Source organism: Myripristis murdjan, chromosome 17, assembly GCF_902150065.1.
Source record: "Myripristis murdjan chromosome 17, fMyrMur1.1, whole genome shotgun sequence".
Taxonomy (NCBI): Eukaryota; Metazoa; Chordata; class Actinopteri; order Holocentriformes; family Holocentridae; genus Myripristis; species Myripristis murdjan.
This window is the reverse complement of record NC_043996.1, coordinates 30,135,091-30,157,636: the sequence shown is the minus strand read 5'-3', so window position 1 is coordinate 30,157,636 and position 22,546 is coordinate 30,135,091. Positions and strand designations below refer to the sequence as shown.

General features: G+C 41.9%; 1 protein-coding gene across 1 annotated transcript in view; it reads left to right on the top strand.

The window, feature by feature from the left end:
• The window catches only part of myo10 (myosin X), a 178,410-nt gene that overhangs the window by 93,274 nt on the left and 62,590 nt on the right, over positions 1-22,546 (top strand). Inside the window, exon 4 of the mRNA XM_030073697.1 lies at positions 4,354-4,541. Within this exon, the coding sequence (XP_029929557.1) occupies positions 4,354-4,541 (188 nt within the window). The remainder of the gene's footprint in view (positions 1-4,353; positions 4,542-22,546) is intronic.

Here is a 22,546-nt window from a genome sequence, read left to right as displayed (position 1 = left end):
CTAGTGCAGGACGATGATGTCACTGTTTAAGATGCTTCGCTTTACAGGAAGCAGAGGTCATGTGAGGTCATTTAAATGAAGGTTATCAATCTTGTAGCAGCAACACTAATAGAACTTGCAGTCTTCTACACAAAGACTTACAAGTCAGATGTTCCCAGCAGAGATCATAATTAGAGCAAAGATCCAACAGAAACATCTCGTGAAGAGATATATCATCCCACCGGTCATAATAATAATAATAATAATAATAATAATAATAATAATAAATTTTATTTGTAGCGCTTTATATCAAACAAATGATCTCAAAGTGAATACAGTGCATAAAAACATTTAAACTAATACAACATTTAAACTAAGATAGAAACACAGTACATAGGCTTAGTAGGCTTAACAAAAACAAAAGAAAAACAAAAAAAGCACAGGAGGCTGGAGAGCAACATGGTTTAAAAATACAACGGTTGTGCTGCTTTGTCCTGTTGCTGCTTGTGCTTTGTTGGCTGCCGAAATGTTTTGTGAACACGAGACGGAGCACCGGCCGGAGAGCCAGAAGTCTCAGCTGCGGGCCAAATAATCATCTCGTCATTAGTTTACTGGTCAGCCACAACAGAAATACTATGGTCTTTGCCATGTTGCGGTAAAGAATATACGCACTGTCCCTTTAGAGGAAAATCTGGGTGTCTTTATGCTAAGCTGACACGAAATCAACTCATTTCGTATTTTTAAGAACTCACTATTTTATTTTCTCAAAACATCATGCAACTGCCCTTAATGGTAATGTCTTCTTTACCCTAATCATAAATATTGTTATGCATTTGTATTTATATAATGTATGGTATAATGATGTATATTATTAATATAATAATGGTATAATGTAACAGTGGTGTATCTGTTATATGGTAACATTTGACATTGTATTATGCTGTATACATTATCATTAGTATTATTACGTCTACTACTGTTATTATTATTGTCGTTATTAGTCATATCATTATTATTTTATTATTATGACTGGTACTACATGATATACTTTGTGGTATTTATCTTTACTCATTCTGTGTGGGTATTATGAGCTTACAGGAATGATGTGTGGGTTGGTTGGTAATCGAGAGCCTTATATGAATACTGTATGTGATTGTGTTGTTGTATTGTACCATATGATTTATGTTGGACCCCCTTGAAAACGAGATGGTTCATCTCAAGGGGCGATCCATTAATACATTTCTGAAATGCTACCTATAGGAACCGAGCCACCTGACGTACAGAGGTGGAAAAGGCATCAAACTGCTAGTCAGAAAAAGGGGGATTTTACCCAAAACGTTGGCGTATTCCTTTAAGAAGCCTCTCGTCTCCAGTGTGTGTTTTCCTGTCTGTCGGCAGTGCAGCCTGTGTGCTTTTTTTTTTTTTTTTTACACAACAGAAAGTTCTCTGTTGTGACTCTGATTGTATCTCGAGTCGCGCGCGGTGCAGATGGACGGCTCTGTTTTCCCTCACATGTTGTCTGGTGTTGTGGTGGCCCGGTGCAGACGGACAGGAGGGGGAGCCGGGCGCAGAGCTGTGGCTGCAGGGGGGACGCAGAGATGTTCTCCAGACTGAGACCTCTCTCTCTCTCTCTCTCTCTCTCTCTCTCTCTCTCTCTCTCTCTCCCTCTCTCTCTCCTCCTAATGCATCTCATCCACCGCTCTCCTCCTCCGGGCGAAAGCCACTCCAGACGTAATGTGTGGTTATGGGAACACTGTGCGCCTCCTCAATGAGATTTTCACTTTCTGTCCAAGTCACACAGGCAAACAAGAAAAGCTGGGATCAAGAAATGTCTTTTTTTTTTTTTTTCCTAGTTTGGCTCAAAGGCTGCTCTGAGGTTAGGGGTAACGTTAAGGTCAAGGTTAAGCTCAGAGGAGGAGGGATCCTTCAAGCGATGAACAGTTTCAGGCACGTTCCTCCTCTGTGTGTCTGTACAAGCTGTTGATCTGCTGTCCTGACTCTGAGCTGTTTTCTTGGAGGAGATGATCAGTCGCTTTCTTACTAACAGCGATAATGAATCGCTGACACACAGGGAAGGCATGTTGAACTTTGCTAAATGGTGGAAACATTGCACTTGCAGGACTCTCTGCCAGGACCTGCAGAGCTTCTCCACACACTGAAGGGACATAGACAACTTTGATGTTATTTTTTTTTTTTTGACATGAATATCGAGGGAAAGCATGTTGGACTTCCCGAGAGATGGAAAAGTCCTCTCGGCGTGTTTACGTCTTAACAAATTTGCTCGCAACTCTTGCGTTTCCCAGTTCTGACAGTGTGAGCGCAGAATGCTTTCCTAACCTTTGCCGCTTTTCAAACTGTCATCGCCGGCGACCAGCGCCAGGCGTTTTTTTTTTTCACCGCGTCATCGCCGCTCTGACGGACAAACCTCAGCGAGTTCGAGAACCCGATGACTGCTTTCCTAACCTTTTACGACTCCTCAAAGCCTCAGGCCTGCTGGGGCCGGTCGCAGGAATATCCAAACACGGTTGTTTTCTCACAAGATGCATGCTGATGTGCTGCCTTTTTCCAAAGCCGCCCATTACCCATTAGTCACCGCCGCAGCACTGAAGCCGCTGCCAAGTCTTCCTCTGGCTTCACAAGCTTCTATTTCAGCAGTTTGGTTTGTTTTGCTTTGAACTTTGAAATATGAAGCTGGTTTGGAAAGCACAAATCTGTGTGCCGGGATGGTGGGGACGAAAAGCGAAAAGGTCAAAGCCGATGAATGTTGTATTGTTCGGTGTTCCCGACGAGCTTAGTGGAAACTGCTGAAGGAGATTTGGTGTTCTGCGCCGTCTTTACGCGGCAGGCTGCTTGTTGTGTTTGCTGCCGTCCGCCGTCCATGGAAGTTAATAAGGATTTTATGACTCTGCGCTTTGTCCGAGAAATTGGATTATGAGTGTCTTAATAGTTCAGTTTCCACCTGAGAAGTGACAGCGAGGAGCGATGCTGTGTTATCATCGCTGCCTGTTAAAATAACCGTTCACCGTCACCATCTTCCCTTTGTTGGACAGTGTAAAACACACACCCAATATCAAAATCAGCCCGTTCATACAAAAGCATGTCACTACCACCGAGTCTTCTGCCATGTTTTATGATCTGGTGTGTTTTCCGTCTCCTCCGTCCGGACGTACAGCCGTGTACATTTTATGACTCTTGTCTCCTGCTTCCTCCCTGCTCCTGCTTTCTGTCTGGCCCACTTTCATAAACGTGACAGATTCATTTTACAAAAAAGGCCGTCTCCTGTCTTTTCGGGAGCTGGTGTGTTGCTTGCCGTGTATTTTTTTTACATGCGAAAGATGTCGGAAATGAATATTTTATTGATCCAGTGGGTTTAGAGCCTCGCTAGCGTGCAGACACCATGACATTTTCACTGTAATCTGCAATTTTTCATCATCATTGTTCAGTGTGGTTTACAGTATAATACTTGGCAATTAGATTGAAGAGCGATTTTTCTCCTTTTCTTTGTTGCAGATGCACTCACACATTCATGAACACACACACATACACACACACACACACACACACACACACACACACACACAATCAACCGATCCTGGTAACTGGTAACTGACTGGCTTTATCGTCATCATATCTATCACTATTGTTATTGTTATTATTATTAGTAGCAGCAGCAGCATTGTCATCATTATTATTTTTATTCATTACTTTTTATTTTTTATTTTATTTATCTCTGTATTTATTTTTATTTTTATTTTTTTCATTTATTTATTTATTATTATTATTATTTTATTTGTTATTATTTATTATTTAGTTATTTATTTTTCTTTTCTTTCCTGTTGTGTTTTTGGCTGTTTGTTTGCTTTTATTTTTATTTTCCTCTGTTTGGAATTATCATGTCTTCTCACCTTTTGTCTCCACCCCCTTTGCACCTTAAAAAAAAAAGAAAAAAAAAGATTTAAGAGCGATTTTTCTGTCCTTTTTTTTTGGTGAGAAATTCAAATTACTTAATTTATTTGTAAATCACAATTCAGGTCAACAATTGATTCTGTACATTTAGCCAAACCGTTATATTCATTAAAACATTAAGTCATTTACGGTTTGAGTGTTGACTCTGAAATGTCAAACAAAAAACAAAATCAGACAACATAAGTGGTTAAATAGTATTTATTCTAAAAAATAAAACATCATGCACATAAATAATTGCCATTTGTAATATTCTGTCACATAACACAACATTTGTCCTATTTTTTTAAAGGATTGTGACGAATCAGATCCAAAGCAGCATCTCCCTTGTGTTTCTCTCTCTCTGCAGATCAGTGTGTTTATATTTATATATTTCCATATTTGACATAAGCCTCTGTTCTCCCCTTGCAGACGTACATCGGCTCCATCCTGGCGGCGGTGAACCCGTACCAGGCCGTCCCGGCGCTGTACGACCGGCCCGCGGTGGAGCGCTACAGCCGCCACCACCTGGGAGAAATCGCCCCGCACATCTACGCCGTCGCCAACGAGTGCTACCGCTCGCTGTGGAAGAGGCTGCAGAGCCAGTGTGTGCTCATCAGGTGGGCGAGCCGCCGGCTGTCCTCACGAGTCCACGTCCTAACGTCCTAACCCCAACCCAGGAGAAAAACCTCCATCTTCACCAGTTCAGACCTTGTTTTAGCTCGAGCTGTCAGGGAAAGCTGAAAAGTCGGGGTAGATATGTCGGGTGATTGATTTTCTCTGCAGCATCGAGTCAATATCGACTGTAGATTTCATTTTGGACTGCTGATGTGTTTTACAGTGTCACAATTTAAAGTCCCAGTCCACTCAAAATCGTTTTTCTTCTGTTTCTGTTTCCTAAAATGTGTGACTTTGACTAAACTGACTTACATCTGCTCTCAGTTTGTCAGTAGGAAGGTGTTTGCACACTCTGCTGAAGGTGGTGGTGGTGTGTGTGTGTGTGTGTGTGTGTGTGTGAGATTCAGTCAGACTCCGCAGACGCCACAGCCAATCAGTTGTCAGCTGACGTGCCGCTGATTTGCATATCATTATAAGCAGCTCTACCGGTCACTTTAGTTTTTTTCATTTTGAGAAAATCAGCAACACTATTTCAAAATGGCTGCTTCACACGAACAACATCAGTGTAACAAAGAGATTCACTGAAAAAAACAAATTCAAGGTTATATTATTAAATACAGCGTTGTGGGACGGGACTTCCTGGTTGTGTGAACAGAGCTCTGCTTATGTTATAATACGGATTCATAGATCTATGAATTTTTAATGAGGGAAAAGTTTAGAGCTACATTTTAGGCACAAAGAGGTTTTAGGGCCTGAAGAAATGACTTGAAATGATCAATACGACTTTTGTAAGAGCACATTTCTGTTCACGTCACTGTGACGCTGTGGTTCAGGGTCAAAAGACAAGAAAATAGACATTTTTCTCACAGACGTCCATGTATTTTTTAGAATACACACCAGAATATTCAACAGGTTTCAACTGTAAACTTCAAGTAAGAAAAGTAAGAAGACCAAACTTGTTTTAATGTATTTATACCTGCATCAGATCCCTTATTAGTGATGTTGGACATTATTGGACAGGATGTTTGCAGTGTGAACATGCGGTTAGGAAATCAGCTCGTTGCATAATAGTGAGCCGGCCCGTCAGCTCCTCTGATTGGCTGCTGTGGACTTGACCTCTTTAATTGCTCCCTTCTTTGTATGCCAAACACTTTGATCGAGTTTCAAATCCCCCGGGCGGTTCTGGCTGCAGCTCTGAGGATCTCACACACACACACACACACACACACACACACACACCCTCTCTCTGTTCCTATCTCCATCCTCCGTCCCCCTGGTTTTTACCTCCTCACATCCTTCCTCTTTGATTTCAGCCGGAGGACTTTCACATCCTCATTGTGTTGTGTTCTTGACGCCGACTTCAAACACGAGTTATTTTTACCGTCGGCCACTGATCATCGTTTCGTCCCCGGGTTTAGCGGAGAGCGGATGCCGAGGAGGTCTTCCTCTCCGTGGGGAGGTTCTCCTCTCCAGGTCGGCGACGTGGGCTGAATATGCGGCAGGTGGAAATGCGCAGGGTTGCTAGTTTGAATCCTTGGATTGGTTGCGGGAGGTCTGGCTTTGGGACAGTGGAAGCTTGTAGGAATTTTATTAAAAAACTGAACTCAAACAGCTTCCCAACCCCTCCCATGATGCATTTTTTTCTTGGCACGTTTGCTTTAGTTTGTCTATGATGGTGTTTTCCCGAAAATTAGGATGGAAACAAAGTTGCAAACCGAATTTTGAGATAAAAGGAAGATTCATTCATCCCGGCTCGGTTGCAGCAAAATGGGAAGACAGAGCTACAAAAAGTTTAAAACAGAAATACAAACATAAGAGACAGTTTCAACACGAGGATGTGCTGATTGAAAGGCATGCAAATAAAAAACTACACTGAGATGGTGTGTAAAACAGCAACAGATGAGATGGCTGCTTGTTTTAAAAAATGAAAGATGCCAAGGGGTTTAAAAGATACAGATTTGATTTTCATTAAACGACAAAACCCTCTGACTTTCTAGGAAATTTGACAGTAAGGGAAATTTTATCATGAGCAGCTTTACAGCAGTGTGTGTGTGTGTGTGTGTGTGTGTGTGTGTGTGTGTGTGTGTGTGTGTGTGTGTGTGTGTGTGTGAGTGTGGTGGGATATTAAAGGCAGTCACAGTTGTTGTGTGGCGGGGGCAGACAGGCGAGTCTCAACACGCCTCACAGACGAGCGACAGTTCGCCGGCGTGACAGGAGTAACAGGAGACACACCCCCCTTTTATTTTTTTTTTAAAGGAAGCCGGGGATGGGTGGGGTTTGTGGAGAGAGATTAAAGAGAGAAATGAATGAGTGACTCGTTTAAAGGTGAAGGACACACAAATCCTGGAACAAAGATTTTGAGTAAAATCGATGGATCTATCCATCTATCCATCTGTCTGTCTGTCTGTCTGTCTGTCTGTCTGTCTGTCCGTCTGTCTATCTGCTTTGACCAGGGGGCGGGACCTGGCGGCACCTGTCAGTCATCTTGATGTGGTGACATCATCGGTGCGGCGCAGTGTGCCTGATCAGCAGTGACAGACAGACAGACAGACAGACAGACAGACAGACAGAGAGACAGGCAGGCAGGCAGGCAGACAGACAGACAGACAGGCAGGTCTCAGTGGAGAAATCAGACGGTGTTTTGGGCAGCAGGATGTTGGCCTGTGGGCAGAGTTTGAGCCGAGGCGAGAAGAGCGAGGCTCAAACACAAACACATCACGTCTCCGCTGTGAAGACGCCCGGAGACACACAGGGACGGCGTTGTGCCCGCGGCGGCACGGCGGCATCTGTCTGTCCCCGCGCTCGCCTTTTGTCCCCCTCCTGAATCCTGCAACTACCAGATTCCCCCGAGGAATAAAAAAATAAAAAATCTCCATTCATTCAGTCTCATCTTCACTGTTCAAATCTAATTTTTTTTTCAGACATCAAAAAAAGAAAAATCTGCCAGCTGGATGAGATAATCCCACTTGTTTCCAACGCTAATCAGCTTCTTTGAATCAAGTGTCATGTTCCTGATCCCAGAGGCTGATCTGCTTTATTCTGCCTTGTTTCAACACATTCATACGTATCTCCAGAACAGTTCCTGAATCTGCTTTGGAAACATGCTGCTTGTGGTTTTATGTTGTCATTGGGAAAGGTAGCAGACGTCAAGGAAAACCTGGGATTACATACTACGAACATTTCATAATTTTACTGGCTAAATTGCATTTCCATTGCAATTCATCACATTTCTTTTTATCCAATAATACGTTTTCCCACCTCAAGCAAGCGTATAAACTTCCACCTAGATTTTTGGTATTTTATTCAACATCTGCTGTCTCCATCAAGCATTTTTAGCTCTATTTATTATCTATTATCTATTATCTTGAAGTAAATGAAACTGCATTGGGGGAGAAAAACAAGACAAACGGGATTTTAACACTAAATGACTTGATAAGAAGGAGGAAAAAAAAGCACACAGGGAAGAAAACAGACTTTTTTTCCCCATGAAACTCACCCAGCATGTAAAGGAAGGTGGGAACTACAACTTCCAATAAGAAAAGTAAAAACACCAAACTGCAGTCGCCTGATTTTTTTATTTACTTTTCCATGAAAGCGGGCCAGAGGAGACAAACCACAGCGTTTGGCACACCGAGCCGCAGTAATGCCGCTGTGTTGCTGCTTTGGCTGAAACTCAACCAGAACGTTTATTGTCTGGTAAAATAAAGGAAACGAATGAGCCGAGCCGCCCAAACGCGCACAGCGATGCCTTAGTGTCTCTTTATTTGCATCTTTGATAAGCTGTGCGGGTCCAACATGGAAGTCTGCACTGCAAAAAGTCAAAATCTTACCAAGAGTATTTGTCTTATTTCTAGTCAAAATGTCTTATTTCTAGTCAAAATATCTCATTACACTTAAAATAAGACATGATCACCTCAGAAATAACTTGTTTTTAGACAATTTTCACTTGTTTCAAGTTAAAATTAGCTTGAAACAAGAAACATTTTCTGCCAATGGAACTGAAAATTATCTAAAAACAATTTACTTCTGAGGTGATCATGTCTTATTTTAAGTGTAATGAGATATTTTGACTAGGAATAAGACATTTTGACTTGAAATAAGACAAATAATCTTGGTAAGATTTGACTTTTTGCAGTGTGGGACTCCATTTTGCTGAAGTGGCAGGTAAACCCATAAAACACCTGGACGCTGTGAGTGAAGGTCACACAGATGGTGTTCACCCACCAGGGTCCATTCAAAAAACGTGGAATTCCTGGAGCCTGAATTTCCAGCATTTCCGTGTGAATTTTGAGAAGTGGAAGCATCTTGCACTGTGAACATGTTAAAATGGAAATATTATATCTCTAAATGTTTACATGTGGCCTTTTCTGTGACCTCGTCTAAACAAAAGTCCAGTTTAGTGCTCTTCGCAGTAAAAATATCATTATTTATTACTATCTTTGGTTTAGTTTGACTCAACACCATCACTGTGCTTAGATCTGTCTTCGGTTACAGTTTTAGCTGCAATTACTTTCTTTTGTTCACACACCTCGCGCACCCAAGACACACACACACACACACACACACACACACACACACACACATTGGTCCCCCTCAAACACCAAAGCCATCTTAGAGCCGACCCTCATAAAACATGTAACACGCCACCTTCCTCCTCCCACACTGTGGAGGGATCACTTCACCGTGTGTGTGTGTGTGTGTGTGTGTGTGTGTGTGTGTGTGTGTGTGTGTGTGTGAGAAGCTATAAATTGCAAGTTGGCACTTTCAGGAGAGGCAGGAAGCTCTCTCGTTGGATTTAGGGATTGTGGGTAATCAGATCCAGGCAGGAGGAGGCGAATGAAACAGGAGCTGAGGAGGAGGAGGAGGAAGAGGAGGAGGAGGAGGAGGAGGAGGAGGAGGAGGCAGGGGGCAGTGCAGCTTTAATATAAGTCACCTGCTCATTACGGGTGGTGAATGCCGCTCTGCGTTTTCAGCGATGCGGAGACCTACCTGGTTTTAGAGGAGCGCCCGCGGAGGTGGAAACGCTCCACCGGCTTTTCTCTTCACAATAAAAGCCACGAGCAGCACCTTCAGACTTTTATTCTGCGTTTCCCGGTCCACTGCAGGCACCCGGGCTGGAGGTTTCAGCAGCATATTTCTGTAAAACCTCGGTTTGCTGAGTCAGGCTCGCTAATAAAATGTGTAGGTGGAGCTGTGTGTGTGTGTGTGTGTGTGTGTGTGTGTGTGTGTGTGTGTGTGTGTGAATCATCTCCTGCCTCTCTTGTTAAATGTGGCTGCGTTGGAGAAAACAGTTCAGAGGCTACATCTGGATTATTGTTATTGGGCTCAAAAATACACACACACACATGCACACACACACACACACACACACACACTGCAAAAAAACCCTCATTTAATCCAGTAGTGAGTCGTAAAATCTTTCTTCAAACAAGAGAAAGAATCCGCCGGTGTGGTGGCGTGTTTTCATTTCCATCTAATGCAGATTAACTTGTCTGATTTTTTTTTTTTTTTTTTTTATTGTGTCAAGTTTTATTTGACTGCTTCCAGTTAGCATCTGGCCTTATTCTTCCCGCTTCTCTTGCCTTGTGCAGTTACACTTGAGTCTTGAAAATGCCCCAAATAAGTGAAACTGCACTGCAAACAAACACCCCGCCAGATTTTGACCCGTTCTTTGCATTTCCACCAAATACAGAACGGAAAAGCTGGTCTGGTTAAAAATGTTTTTCCCAACATTAAACAGAAATTCACTCACTCTTGTGTGCAAATCTGTCTGCAAATAAAAAAACATAACATTGTGGTTGTGCACGCCCGATGGATCCGCTCCAAAAACTGGTCCGAGTGCAGACCAGTTCCTGAGTTTGCACTGTAGCTCCAGGAGTCTTAGACCCAAACCAGTTCAAGAACCAGAGCCTTTATGGTGGGAAAAGACATAAAAGGGAATCATTTAGTCTCATAGAGCCTGTTCTCACCAAGCATTTGTTATGCAGATGCTGCTGTATTGAATTAAAAATGCATGCACGCAGCAAATAAATAAAATACCAAAAAATTTAGCCAGAAGTTTTATAGGCTCGCTTGAGGTGGAAAAACATTTTATTGGATGAAAAGAAATGACACACTGGAATGGAAATACATTTGGCAAATAAAATTAGGAAATGCCCCAAGTGTGTAATCCCAGGTTTTCCTTGAATTCTGCTGACTTTACGTTAAAAAAATCTGCCAGTGGGATGAGATAATCCCACTTGTTTCCGGCACAGTTTCACTCGCTCCTGGGATTTTTCTGGAAATAAGTATAAGTATGTTAAAATGAGGTCAAGAAATCAAGAAAATGACATTTGATTCAAGAAAATTCTGGAAACAAGTGGATTATCATTGGAAACGAGAGGGATTATGTCATCCCACTGGCAGATTTTTTTTACCATGCAGGAAGAAAAAACAGGATTTGAACGGTGCAGATGAGGCTGAATGGTCGAGCCAATCACAGCTGTTTATCTGACAGAGGAGCGCCGTCAGGGTGTTTTCTGATTGGTTGGAGGTCTGTCCCACTGCGCCCAGATGCATGTTGGTCTGGTCGGAAATCGAAAACGAACTGAGAGGTTCCTGAATAATCTGCGTTTTTCAAAAGTACAATTCAAGATTGAGAAAGAGTCTAAATTGGCTCTTTCAGGGAAGTTGACGCGGCGGTTTGCAGAAAACAACTCGGCTTTGATTAAATTACAAAGCCTCTGAGCGCGGTGTGTTATCTTACACACACACACACACACACACACACACCCAGCCCCTCCCGCCCAGCGCTCTGGCCCTGGCCTTCTGACCCCAGAGGCTGCTGGGAGGTCAAACTAAGCCTCGCTGATTACCCAGGCATGTGAGGTCGTGAGGCTCCTCGTACCTGCAGGGTTTTCTCCGGGTGTCTGTCAGGATTTATCGGCGTCGTCCGGTCAGACTGACAAATGGACGGAGCTGCGAGCAGAAGGAAGAGGTCGATCACGGCGGAGGAAGAGAGCAGGACAGCAGGGAATCCGATTTTACAGTCGTGGGTTTTAAAAAAAGCAGTGATAGGACTGTTATTTGCGAGGCCGACCATTTCAGCGCAGGCCCGTCGCCGTCTGTGTTTGTGCATCCTGCTGCCTTGTAGAAATTAGATCTGCTCTGTTTTGTGTTACGGCCAAACTTTAGGATGCTGCACTGAGAGAGGAAAAAAAAAAAAAAGCCGTTTACACCCCGAAGGCGAAGCATTTTGTTTTTGTTTGTTTTGGGTTATTTTTTTTTCTTCCCCACTTCCTCACCGATGAAACGCAGGCCTGTGGTGCAGCTTGTATTGATTTCTCATGCCTTATAATCAAGATTTCATTGTTATTGTGGCTTGGAGAGTAGCTTCAGAAAAATAAGATGTTAACTGAGACAAAACAATGCACTGAGATTCAGTTTTTTTTTTTTTTTTTTTGCCGTGTATCTCAACCAGAGGTGGAAAGCAGCTCAGCTCTATCACTTTTACTTCACTATTTCCACTCGATGAGACTTTTTCCTGCACTACTTTTATCTGACAGCTGGAGTTACTAGTTACTTTGCAGAAGAAGCTTTTCCATGCAAAACATCAGATGTGCTGCATCAGGAGAAGTTAGAGCTACAACATTAAAATACATCTTACAGGTTAATACATCAATAATTGAAATCTATGAGAGGAACCGCTCTTCATAATGGCTACTTTTACTCTTCACACTGAGATACATTTTACTGAGAGTAAAATACTGTGAATTTGAAACGCAGGATGTCGACTTTTTTCTTTAAGTGAGGGATTTTTTTTGTGCTTTTACCACCGTGGACCTGAGACCCCCGCAGGGCCACCTGGTGGATAAACTCAACTCATTTAATCCCATATTTAGTCTCAAAAGCCTGCATTTCATAAAGCAGACAGACAAAAAAAAAATCCTGATCCCAGACTCAACATGAGATAAAATGACTGTTTTAGATTGATTTTTTTCCAGATGCGTCTAAGCTCGCTCTCTTCTCAGTTCACGTCTCTTTCCTCCTTCCTGCTGCTCCACGGGTCTTTCTCTCTTTAAAAGTTCTTAGTTTTGCTGCTCGCCACAAAAGGCAAAAGGCCTGGATGAAGGCCAGAGACTCGGCTGGAGGCTCCCTGCTTCCTTTCTTGCCTGGGAGGGTGAGGTGTGTGTGTCTGTGTGTGTGTGAGTGTGTGTGTGTGTGTGGGGAGGTGTTACCTTGGGTGGCAGCACCCTGCAGAGAGCCAGGGATTAGCACAAAGGCAGGGTGCTGTGTCGCTGACTGTGTGTGTGTGTGTGTGTGTGTCCCAGTCTGGCGAGCTGGCAGGCTCCCAGGTGCCGTTTAACTGAGTTACATTTAACAGGCCCTTTACATTCGGGCCCCCGCCCCAGTCTGAACTATTTAAATGAGTTTCACTCTCCAAGCCCTTTAAAGTTCGACCCGATCCCTTTAAGAGAGTCGCAGCGGCCGGCGGGTCAGGCCTCAGAGTGTGTGTGTGTGTGTCTGAAGATTACACACACACACTTTAATAATAACAGGAGGGGTAACAGTTATATCTGTGAGGCCCTGTTCTTACCTTCAGGGTGTTTTAAGGCCTGCTGAGCCGAGCCAGCAGCACTAATGTAGGCAGCGCTGTTTATTAATATGGCTGGTGTTACTGGCCGGCTGTTGGCTGCTGTTGTTGGTCGTGAAAGTTAAAAACTGAAGCCAAAAGGACCGCCGACACTGTTAAAGTTCATTTAACAAGACAGAAAATCATTACTGTATTCATTTTAGGCATCAGTGTACACCAGAGTCTATGTTTAGCATGTTTATAACAGTTTTTACACTGTAAAAAAAAAAGTCACAACAACTCATTTCATCTCATCTTCAGAGCTGAAATCCTGTTTTTGTTCAAACAAGGTAAAACAAATAAAATTAAATAAAAATTAAATAAAATTAAAAAAAAAACAAAAAACAAAAAAAAAAAACATGGGCAGAATGAGTCAGATGAGCCACTTGGATCAAGAAAATGAGACAAGAGTCAAGAAAACAAGTTGATTCATATTGGAAATAACTGGGATTATCTCATCCTGCTGCCATATTTTTGTCCCTTGTTTGAAAAAAAAAATAAGATTTGAATACTGAAGATGAGAAGCAACGGGGCTGATGGGAAACGTAGTCTGTCATGTGGAGGAAACAGGAGCACTAACAGCACCACTGCTCTGAGATTACACTCACAATTAATGTGACAGAGATATACTGATGTTTAAAAATACCACGCATGACAAGCAAACCATAACTCGCCGCTCACCGTCGTCCCTGTCATAACACGTGAGCAGACAGACAGCGTGGTCAGCGAGACAGTTTACTTTAGTGCCTGTCCTGCTCTCCGTCACCTGGCTCTGACCCCAGGAAAATTAAAAATGTTCATGCTCTATATCCAAGTCAGGATTATTTATTTATAACACTCAGCCAAGGCAAATTAAAAATTAGAAAGATAAATTATCATTTGGCCAGTATTTTACGTTCAAGGCCAGAAAATGTTTTCAGATCACAGGACTGGTTAGTCTTTTTTTTTTTCTTTTTTTTTTTTTTTGGCAATTTTATACAATGAGCAAAAAAAAAAAAAAAAACATCTAAATGAAAGAAAATTGTTGGGAAGATTTCCGAGCAACTTGTTTTCCAGGTTCCTCTTGCATTTAGACTGTAACGAGCCGTTTTGGAGACATACCTTCATTATTAATGAGCCTCTGGCTTCTGATTGGCTGGGAGTATCGGTGGCCCCGCCCTCTTAGCTGCCATTAACAGTGGCTGCTGAAGCGCAGGCCTGGTGATGCTGATTTAAGGTTCATTTCCGATAAATTCACGAGGTTTCTCATTGGATATCAGAACACAATAGCCTAAAGATCCTCGAGGAACCTTCAAAAAATTAAATGGGTTCTTTGAGGAACCAGTTTTCATAGTGAGGAATCCCAAAAAGTTCCTGCAGGCACCTCAAAGAACTCTGAGGAACCTTTGAGGTACCTTTGAAGAACCTTGGAGGAGCTGCTAGGGTCTTGGAGTAACCTGGAGGTTCTTCAAGGAACTGCTCTGTTTTCCACTGTGTACATGTTTGGTTTATTGTTGATTAGGCGCCAGGTGTGACATCACAGTTGGGACCAGCCCTGATTGGCTTGTTTTCCTGGCGGCTTTATTTCTCAGATTAAGCCTTGTCATCAAACATCATTTAAACATCATCCACACCGTAATATCCATGCAAAAACTAGGAAAAGCCTTGTTTCTGTAAGACCCTGCTTCTAAATCTCACCTGCAGAAATAAAACCATGAAGCTGTTTTTTGGTTGGACACACTTTAAATTAATTTTGGACATTGGAAACACCTTTGGATTTGGAATCAAGACTGTGTGTGTATTATTTTTTTAGTTGCTGGGAGAAAAAAAATCATCATGTAAAGGTGGAAATCCAAGACCTGGACAACCATCAGCATCTGACCAGGTGTTTCTTGGTCTGATGTTGATCTACCGTCCACATTTTATGGGAAACCATTCAAAATTAAATCAATCCATTAATTAATTTTTTATATCGTTTAGCCAGGGTCCTGAACAGGGCTATAACGGGGCTGGAGCATTTTTATTTTGGTTTTTTAAGTTATTTATCATTGATTTAGCCATGAAGGAGCAAACATGGCTTCTTCTCAGTACAAATAATCATATCCCACAATTTCCAAAATATTTTCTGATGGGCTTTTTACAATGTGCTGAATATCCTTGCATGTCGGGTACGAATATCTTGTTGCTGTTTCTCACGTTTCTTTGGAAATACAGACCTCGGCCTCTGTTAAACATCAAAGACGTGATCTGTACACAAAAATGAAATAAAGATGTGGCGGCGAATATTAGATTTAACCTGCAGCCCCCGTCAGGGTAAATATTTCTCTTAGGGAACATTCCAGAAAGGCCGCCGGCGGGTCGACTTCTCAAACGCCCGTGGAGACGTGAAGCACAGCCGCCGAGCGACGAAGAGGTCACCGCACCAAACAGGATTTTTTTTTTTTTTTTTTTTGTAATTAAATGACTCTCTGTGGTGTTGGAATGCGCTCATTTTACTATCTAACATCTCTGCCCGCCGTCTGAGGGAGGAGATTTAAACCTCTCTCCTGATTGGCGAGTTAATGAAGAACATGTCAGCTTTATTAGATTAGTTTCCATCGGAGAGAGAGAGAGAGAGATTCAGGGAAAAGAGAGAGAGACTGGGTCAGGAGGTTATAGTTTATGACTCGGGTTTAAAACCACCGTATTGTGAGTCCATGATGTGCAGCCCAGTCCTGTGATCCACCACAACGGTCAGTCCGTGTCCCAAAATGTGTAGATTTCAACCACAAGACAGTTTGTTTTCAAGGTACATGAATGTAGCAGCTGTCCGACCTGCTGCTGTGGGTAATTATGTGCCAGTTATTAATAATAATTACGCAGTATTTAGGCCGTTGTGATAAAGTCATCATTCATTTGATTTTGTTTTCAGATCTACTGTGACTCAGGATCAGTATCATTATGTTTTGCAAATAAATGAATTCCAGTTAAAAGTTGAGTTGAATTAGTTGAATGAGTGTGAAAACAAAGGAGTCATAATGCTCTTCTCTGATTGGCCGACAGCAATCAAATAAAAGTTTTGGAAATCTTATCATTAAAGGACAAGACAAAACGCCCTTTTTTCCAGCTTCCCTAGACTGAGACCAGATGTTGGATACCAGTTTCACCTCTGGATGTCCACTTCCTATGTGTCCTATAGGTTTGTGTCTGTGTTAGCTTAGCATAAAGACTTGAAGTCTATGGGAGTCGTTAACCTAGCTCTGTCAAAGTGAAAAAATGAACCACATGATCCACTGTGAAAATCAGACGGCCTCAGAGCTGCTCTGAGGTTTATTTTTTCACTTTGACTGAGTCAGGCTAATGACTCCTATAGACTTCAAGTCTTTATGCTAAGCTAACACAAATTGCTACTGAACCACAGGACGTACAGAGGTGAACATGGTGTCAAACATCTCATCTTGACAGATAAAGGGTATTTTACCCAAAACTTCAGAGCATTCTTTCAAACACCTTTGCTTGAACATTTAGATAAATAGAGGAAAATTAGCGTTTGAATTAAATTATATATAGGGTAAAACCTATTTTCATTTAACTTTTTTAATTGGTTATTCACTAAGAGAGTGTTGCACCTCGTCATCTCTCTGTCACACGGACTCCTACAGCATCTGACCAAAGAAACAGTCCCAGTCACCGTCAGTGAAATCCTACACTTTGATGAAATATTCAATAACAAACTGATTTCACGACAGCGGCTTTTGGCCTTTCTGCTTTGTGTGTTGGTGACAGTGGAGACAGACAGGAAGGGCAGGGCCGAGAGAGAGAGACGGGGTGGTACCCGGTGCTCTACCAGGTGCGCCGCCGGCACGTCCATCTTTTTAATATCTTTAAGTCACGGGAGCTTCGCCTTGGGGCAACTCGGGGCGCTCAGGTCTCAGTCAGAAATTCCTTCTTCCCAGCCGGGGTGTGACGTTCCAGTGTGTTCCTGTGCTTCTGCAGGTTTATTTCCCTGTGTGTGTTATGTAAGCACCTCAGGACATGACAGTGTTACCTGCACGTTTTGTCTGCGTCGCTGCTGCACGTGTCTGTGCTGCCTCCTGAGGATTATTTTACTGTAAAACTGCATCTTCCTCATGTTTAGAGGGAAACTGATTTTTTTGTGTGGATTACATTTCTAATGTTTCACAAATAAGTTTCTAATCAACATGTCTTGAACATCATTTTTGAGCGGCATTTTAGCCATTTTTGTTGTTTTAGCCTCCAGAGGTGCTTGGTTAAGCTTAAGGAAAGATTAGGTTTAGACATAAAATCACTTGTTTAAGGTAATTTAAGGCAACATTTGCAAAAAACAAACACCACCTTCACTTTGTGCTGGATTTAATCTCAAGTCGCTCGAGTGAAAGTGGGTTGTTTGACCCCTCCTCCACCCTGCCTGCCTCCAACAGGGGCCTTGAAACTCAGGGATTAGATTACAAACGTTCTTGTGATACTTTACCAAGAAAAGTCCATGATAAAAATACGTTCCCCTCGTAACTGAGATAGTTGAGGATGCAGTTTAGTTGAATGAGAATGTCATTTTCATTAGGCAGGGCAGGAGAGAGCTACCAGACAGTGAATGTTTAGTGAATCGCTGCTGTTGTTTAGAGATAGATATAGAGAAATAGAACAGGCCTTTATTCATTTGATATTTATTTCAAAATGCTGCAGATTACTCCACATGGTGTGATCAAGAATTACTTTCCTGGCATTCCCATCTGACACACTCGTGCGTGTTGTTTTTGTCAGATGGTCGCTGATTAAACAGCCTCAGTATCGTCCGTTTCTGAAAACTTGGTATATTGCAGCTTCTAAAAATATCTTTTCTCTTTGTTTTTCTTTCCTCTCCGGTCTCATTTGCATCTTTTTCCCCTCTGTAAAGGCTCAGACCTTCACGTCATCCGTTCGCACTGTAATGTGTGTATGGGAGCCACCCATGCATTACCTAAATGAGGACGTTTGTGCCCAAAGTGGGACATCATCACACCTACTCCCATAAAATGTTAACACACATGAAAGTGAGACTCATTCGGAAAATAGCTGCAGCGTGAAAACCGATGCTGATGTTGTACCAACACGTTCATTTAGACGACTGAGTAACGAAATCCAAGTACCGGTGTTTATTCTAAAAATAGATGATGGTTAAAAAAAAAAAAAAAATCACAGTTCCTGCTCCTGACTTGCAACCACTTTCATATTTTAACTTTCATAAGGAGTGGGTCTGCAGAGGCACAAAAGACGCAGAAATTGCTGTAAAAATCTCGTACGATTACCAAAATGAACCGATTTTTATGAAATGCTTCAAAATCGATCATAAATTCTCCAAACCCAACCCAACAGCCTTCAGCGGGTACACATTATGGTTATTAAAACATTTCTTGGAGGCAGAAATAAGCTCATTGGTTGATTCAAACCTCAGTGGGCGGAGCTTTGACCAGAGTTTCTTGCGTTGTGGTTCTTTGGCTCCGCCCGCTGAGGTTTGGCGTTCCGCAGCATGAAAAATGTTCTTTGCAATGAACAAACAAACCATATTTGTTGTCTGAGAGTTGAAGCCAAACAAAACAGTGAACAGTGAATATGGCTGCGAATTATTCACTCGAGTTGGAAAATTTCAACTCACGCAAATGATTTTTGTCATTTGTAACTCAGAAATTCGCATCATTCTCGTCGCCCGGTGCAAATTCATCTCTACTGACTTTGCGTTCCGTCTGAACACGCGGTTTTTGTGAGGAGAAGTTCAGTGCACAGTCGGTTCTCGGTGTTGCCTCGGACTCTGATTGGCTGTTTTCTAGCACTTGATTTGGAGCGTGGCCACTTGGTTTCCACGAATCCAAACTGAAATGAACTTGTGAGCTCAGCCGGCCGTAGAAATGAGTTTTCACCACCACCACTGCTGCTGCTGAACGCCGCTCGGCCCACATTATGCAACCTAATTATCATAGCAGCTTCCCAGTGTGGCTCTGTCTGCCGTTTGAGGCTGCAGCAGCGTGGCGGCGGCGGTGACCTCCGCCTGCCCAGGGGGATTGTGGGAGCCGGCGGAGCGAGGTCGAGGATCCTGAATCCTTGAGCTGCAGCCAAGTTAGTTCCCTGAGTCCGGCGTCGGGGCTGTTCATCATGAGGCCGAGGCTGATGGGTTCACTTCGTGGCTGCCTGGAGCCGCGCTGAGGGGAACCTCGCCCGACCTCACCGAGTGCAGAGATGGTGTAGGCGGGGAGATGCTTGCCTCTGGATCCACATGTGCTCCAAAACGCCTTTGAAGAAAATATTCTAGCAGCCAAAATAGCTCAGAAACTTTTTTTTTCCTTCCCCAGAAATATAGAAATACATCCACCGGCTGTTTTTCAGTGCTATTCCTGTTCAAAATCAGCCACTTGGTGTTGCTCGCTGAATTATACAGTGCATCAGTTTGCAATTCACCATGAGATGCAAACAGGTGATTCTGATGTTAATCCTCAGCTGAGACACTTCCTCTTTTTGTGCAGCCACGTCACAGACAGCCAATCAGACGTGTGGTGGCAGTTCTTTATGATTTATCCACCAGACGCAGATTTTACCGGCCTTCTGCGCTCGGCTGCTGTTGATATCAGACCCTGTCCAGATTTCAACTCGACTGATGTCAGCCTGCCTCATAATGTTCGTCTCTGTAAGAAAATATAGACAATAAAGAGAATAAAAAGGATTTTGTTAACCTCCTGTTTGAGAAAAGAACCATCATCTGTTTAGGTGAAACTCTTTATTTCCTTCGTTCTCCAGCCTGTTGCTCTGCGCTCGCTTCTTCTCTCGCCTCGCTCGTTTTTTTTTTTTTTTCCAACCTTTATTCATCCAGTGAAGTTTGAATGGTGTTTATTTGCTGCTGTCCAGCACCTTCCTGCTTCACATTCACCTCACACGTTTTGACCGGGAGCTGCCCGCTAGAAAATCCTCTCACGGTTTCTGGTGTGTGTTTGTTCCAGTGTGAGACGTCACTGTAGGTCTCTTTGGCTTTAATTATCCCTCTGAAACCCACAACTGCCTGATTTGTTTTATTTAACCGTCTGAAGCCTGAACTTGTTTCAAGCAAAGAAAAAATGCCCTTTATTTCTTTTTCAAAAATAATTAAAAATCTGTATGATAGCCAAGGACACAAAAAGATGATGATGATGATGATGATGATGATGATAATAATAATAATAATAATAATAATAATAATAATAATAATAATAATAAATTATATCTTGAAAATTATAGTAACTATTAAAGGTTAAATAAATTTAAAATTAAATTAGAGACTAGAAAAAAAATGTAAAAATAAAATAAAATAAAATAATCAACACAAAAATATATGTAAAATATTTTTTTTAAGAGGCTATGCTTTCTGGACCAAAAAAAAAAAAAGAAAACAAAACAAAAGAAGAAAAAAAAAGAAAAAGAAGATGATAATAATGATAATAATAAAATAAATAAATGAATAAATAATATAGTTTAAAAATTATACTAAATATTAAATGTTAAATAAACATAAAATCAATTTAGAAACTAGAAAAAAAATGTAAATAATAAAATGATCAATACAAAAATATATGTAAATTTTTTTTGTAAGAGGCTGGACAACAAAAAGAAACCACAATAAAAGAAGAAATAAAGAAAAAAAAGAAAATGCATCATTAAATTTAAAAACAGTATATTTTTGAGTAAAACAAAGCGTCTGTCCTGCAGGTTTTAGAGGGTTAAGGCTCTGGAGTTGTTCTCAGTATCTGAGCGACGGGTTGCCAGGTTGATAATGAAGCCGCTGGCCTCAGCCTCACACTGTGGGGCCGCGGGTTGCCAGGTTTGTGTGAAATGTCACTGAGAGGCGACTGCGGCGTCTGTCAGGGCTTCACGCTGACCTGCAGGCTGGAGCTGCAGGGTTCGACCGTCCAGAGGCAGGAAAACACGATGGGACTGCAGCTCGGGGGCAGTTTTGTTTGGCGTGTTGAGCTCAGTGAGCGCCGGGAGACCGAGGCTCGTTAAAACTCACAAGTCTTTGGCTGTTAATGAGCAAGGGTGGCACGTCTTTGTTTTTAAAAACTTTTTATTGCGTTCTCACCATGTGGTTTTTGCTCAGAATTGGTTGGTATGATGGAAAAAAAGATGCGGTCCAAGCTGAAACTGCTTTAATCAGCATCATCAGTGGCTTTGAATATTAAGTTATCCTTTGTTTTCGAAAGTGGTTTGGGGAAAAGAAAAGAGATCTAATTTTGCCAATCCAGTATTCTGCTGCAGGCTGGAGGGCTTCAGGTCTGTCTCTGTTGAATCTTTAATACTTCACTCATACAACAGAAGCACAGCTGTGTGTCTTTTTTCTCCAAGAGACTCTAGAAATGTGGCGGCAAAGGGAAAGTCCAGCGGTGTGTCTCTGCAGTCAGCTGACTCGCTTTGAGGCAGGAGAGACGCCTCATGTGAGACAAAGCGAGCGCTGTCTGTTTATTTAGAGACGACGTCCCACCTGTTTATCACTTAGGCTACCTATTTATATTCATGGAGACTATTTTGGTGTTCATGACTAAAGTACATATGCAGTTTCTGAGTATCGTTGTTGTTAAAGTCACGTTCAAAAGGAAAACTCTTGCTCTTCTCACTTTTCCCCTCAGCCTACGCCATCCACTTCGATTTCATTTCAATCAATCAATCAATCAATCAATCAAACTTTCAAACAGATACATGACATTCAAAGCGCTTTACATCTTGATTGACAAATAAACTAAAATAAAATAAGAAGTACAGGACTTGGAGACCAATGCACACTCATGAAAATATGGTTAGTTAAAAAATAAAAAATCAAGAATTAAAAAATAAAAAATTATCAGACAAAAGAGTGATAAAAAGATTTAAAACAATAATAAAATACGGCAATAATAAAAAAATAAAAATAAAAAATAAAAAATAATTTAAAAAGTCAAAAATAAGATACTGAATAAAATATAAAAACAATTAAAACAAATAAAATGTAGAATAGAATATATATATAAAAAATCAGTAAAATAACAATAAAACAAATACAGATAAAAAAAATAATAAATAGAGTACCTTTAAAACTATAAAATTATAAGACACTACATAAAAGCCAGACCAAAGAGATGGCTTTAAAAGTGATTTCCTACATTTCCCAGAATGCTTTTCAACAAAACATCTCGGTGCATTGATAAAGAGCAGCAGTGATAGTTTAGTAAGAGCAGGAGAGTGAGAGCTGTGCCGTGACTCACTACCTGTCTCGTAGCTGCTTTGCATTCTGGTCTGTCGAGGCTGCAGCGTTGCATTCTGGTCTGTCGAGGCTGCAGCGTTGCATTCTGGTCTGTCGAGGCTGCAGCGTTGCATTCTGGTCTGTCTGGGATATTTTCAGCCATCAAACTCCATCGTAGCTGCTGGAAATATCTGGATGTGCCGTCT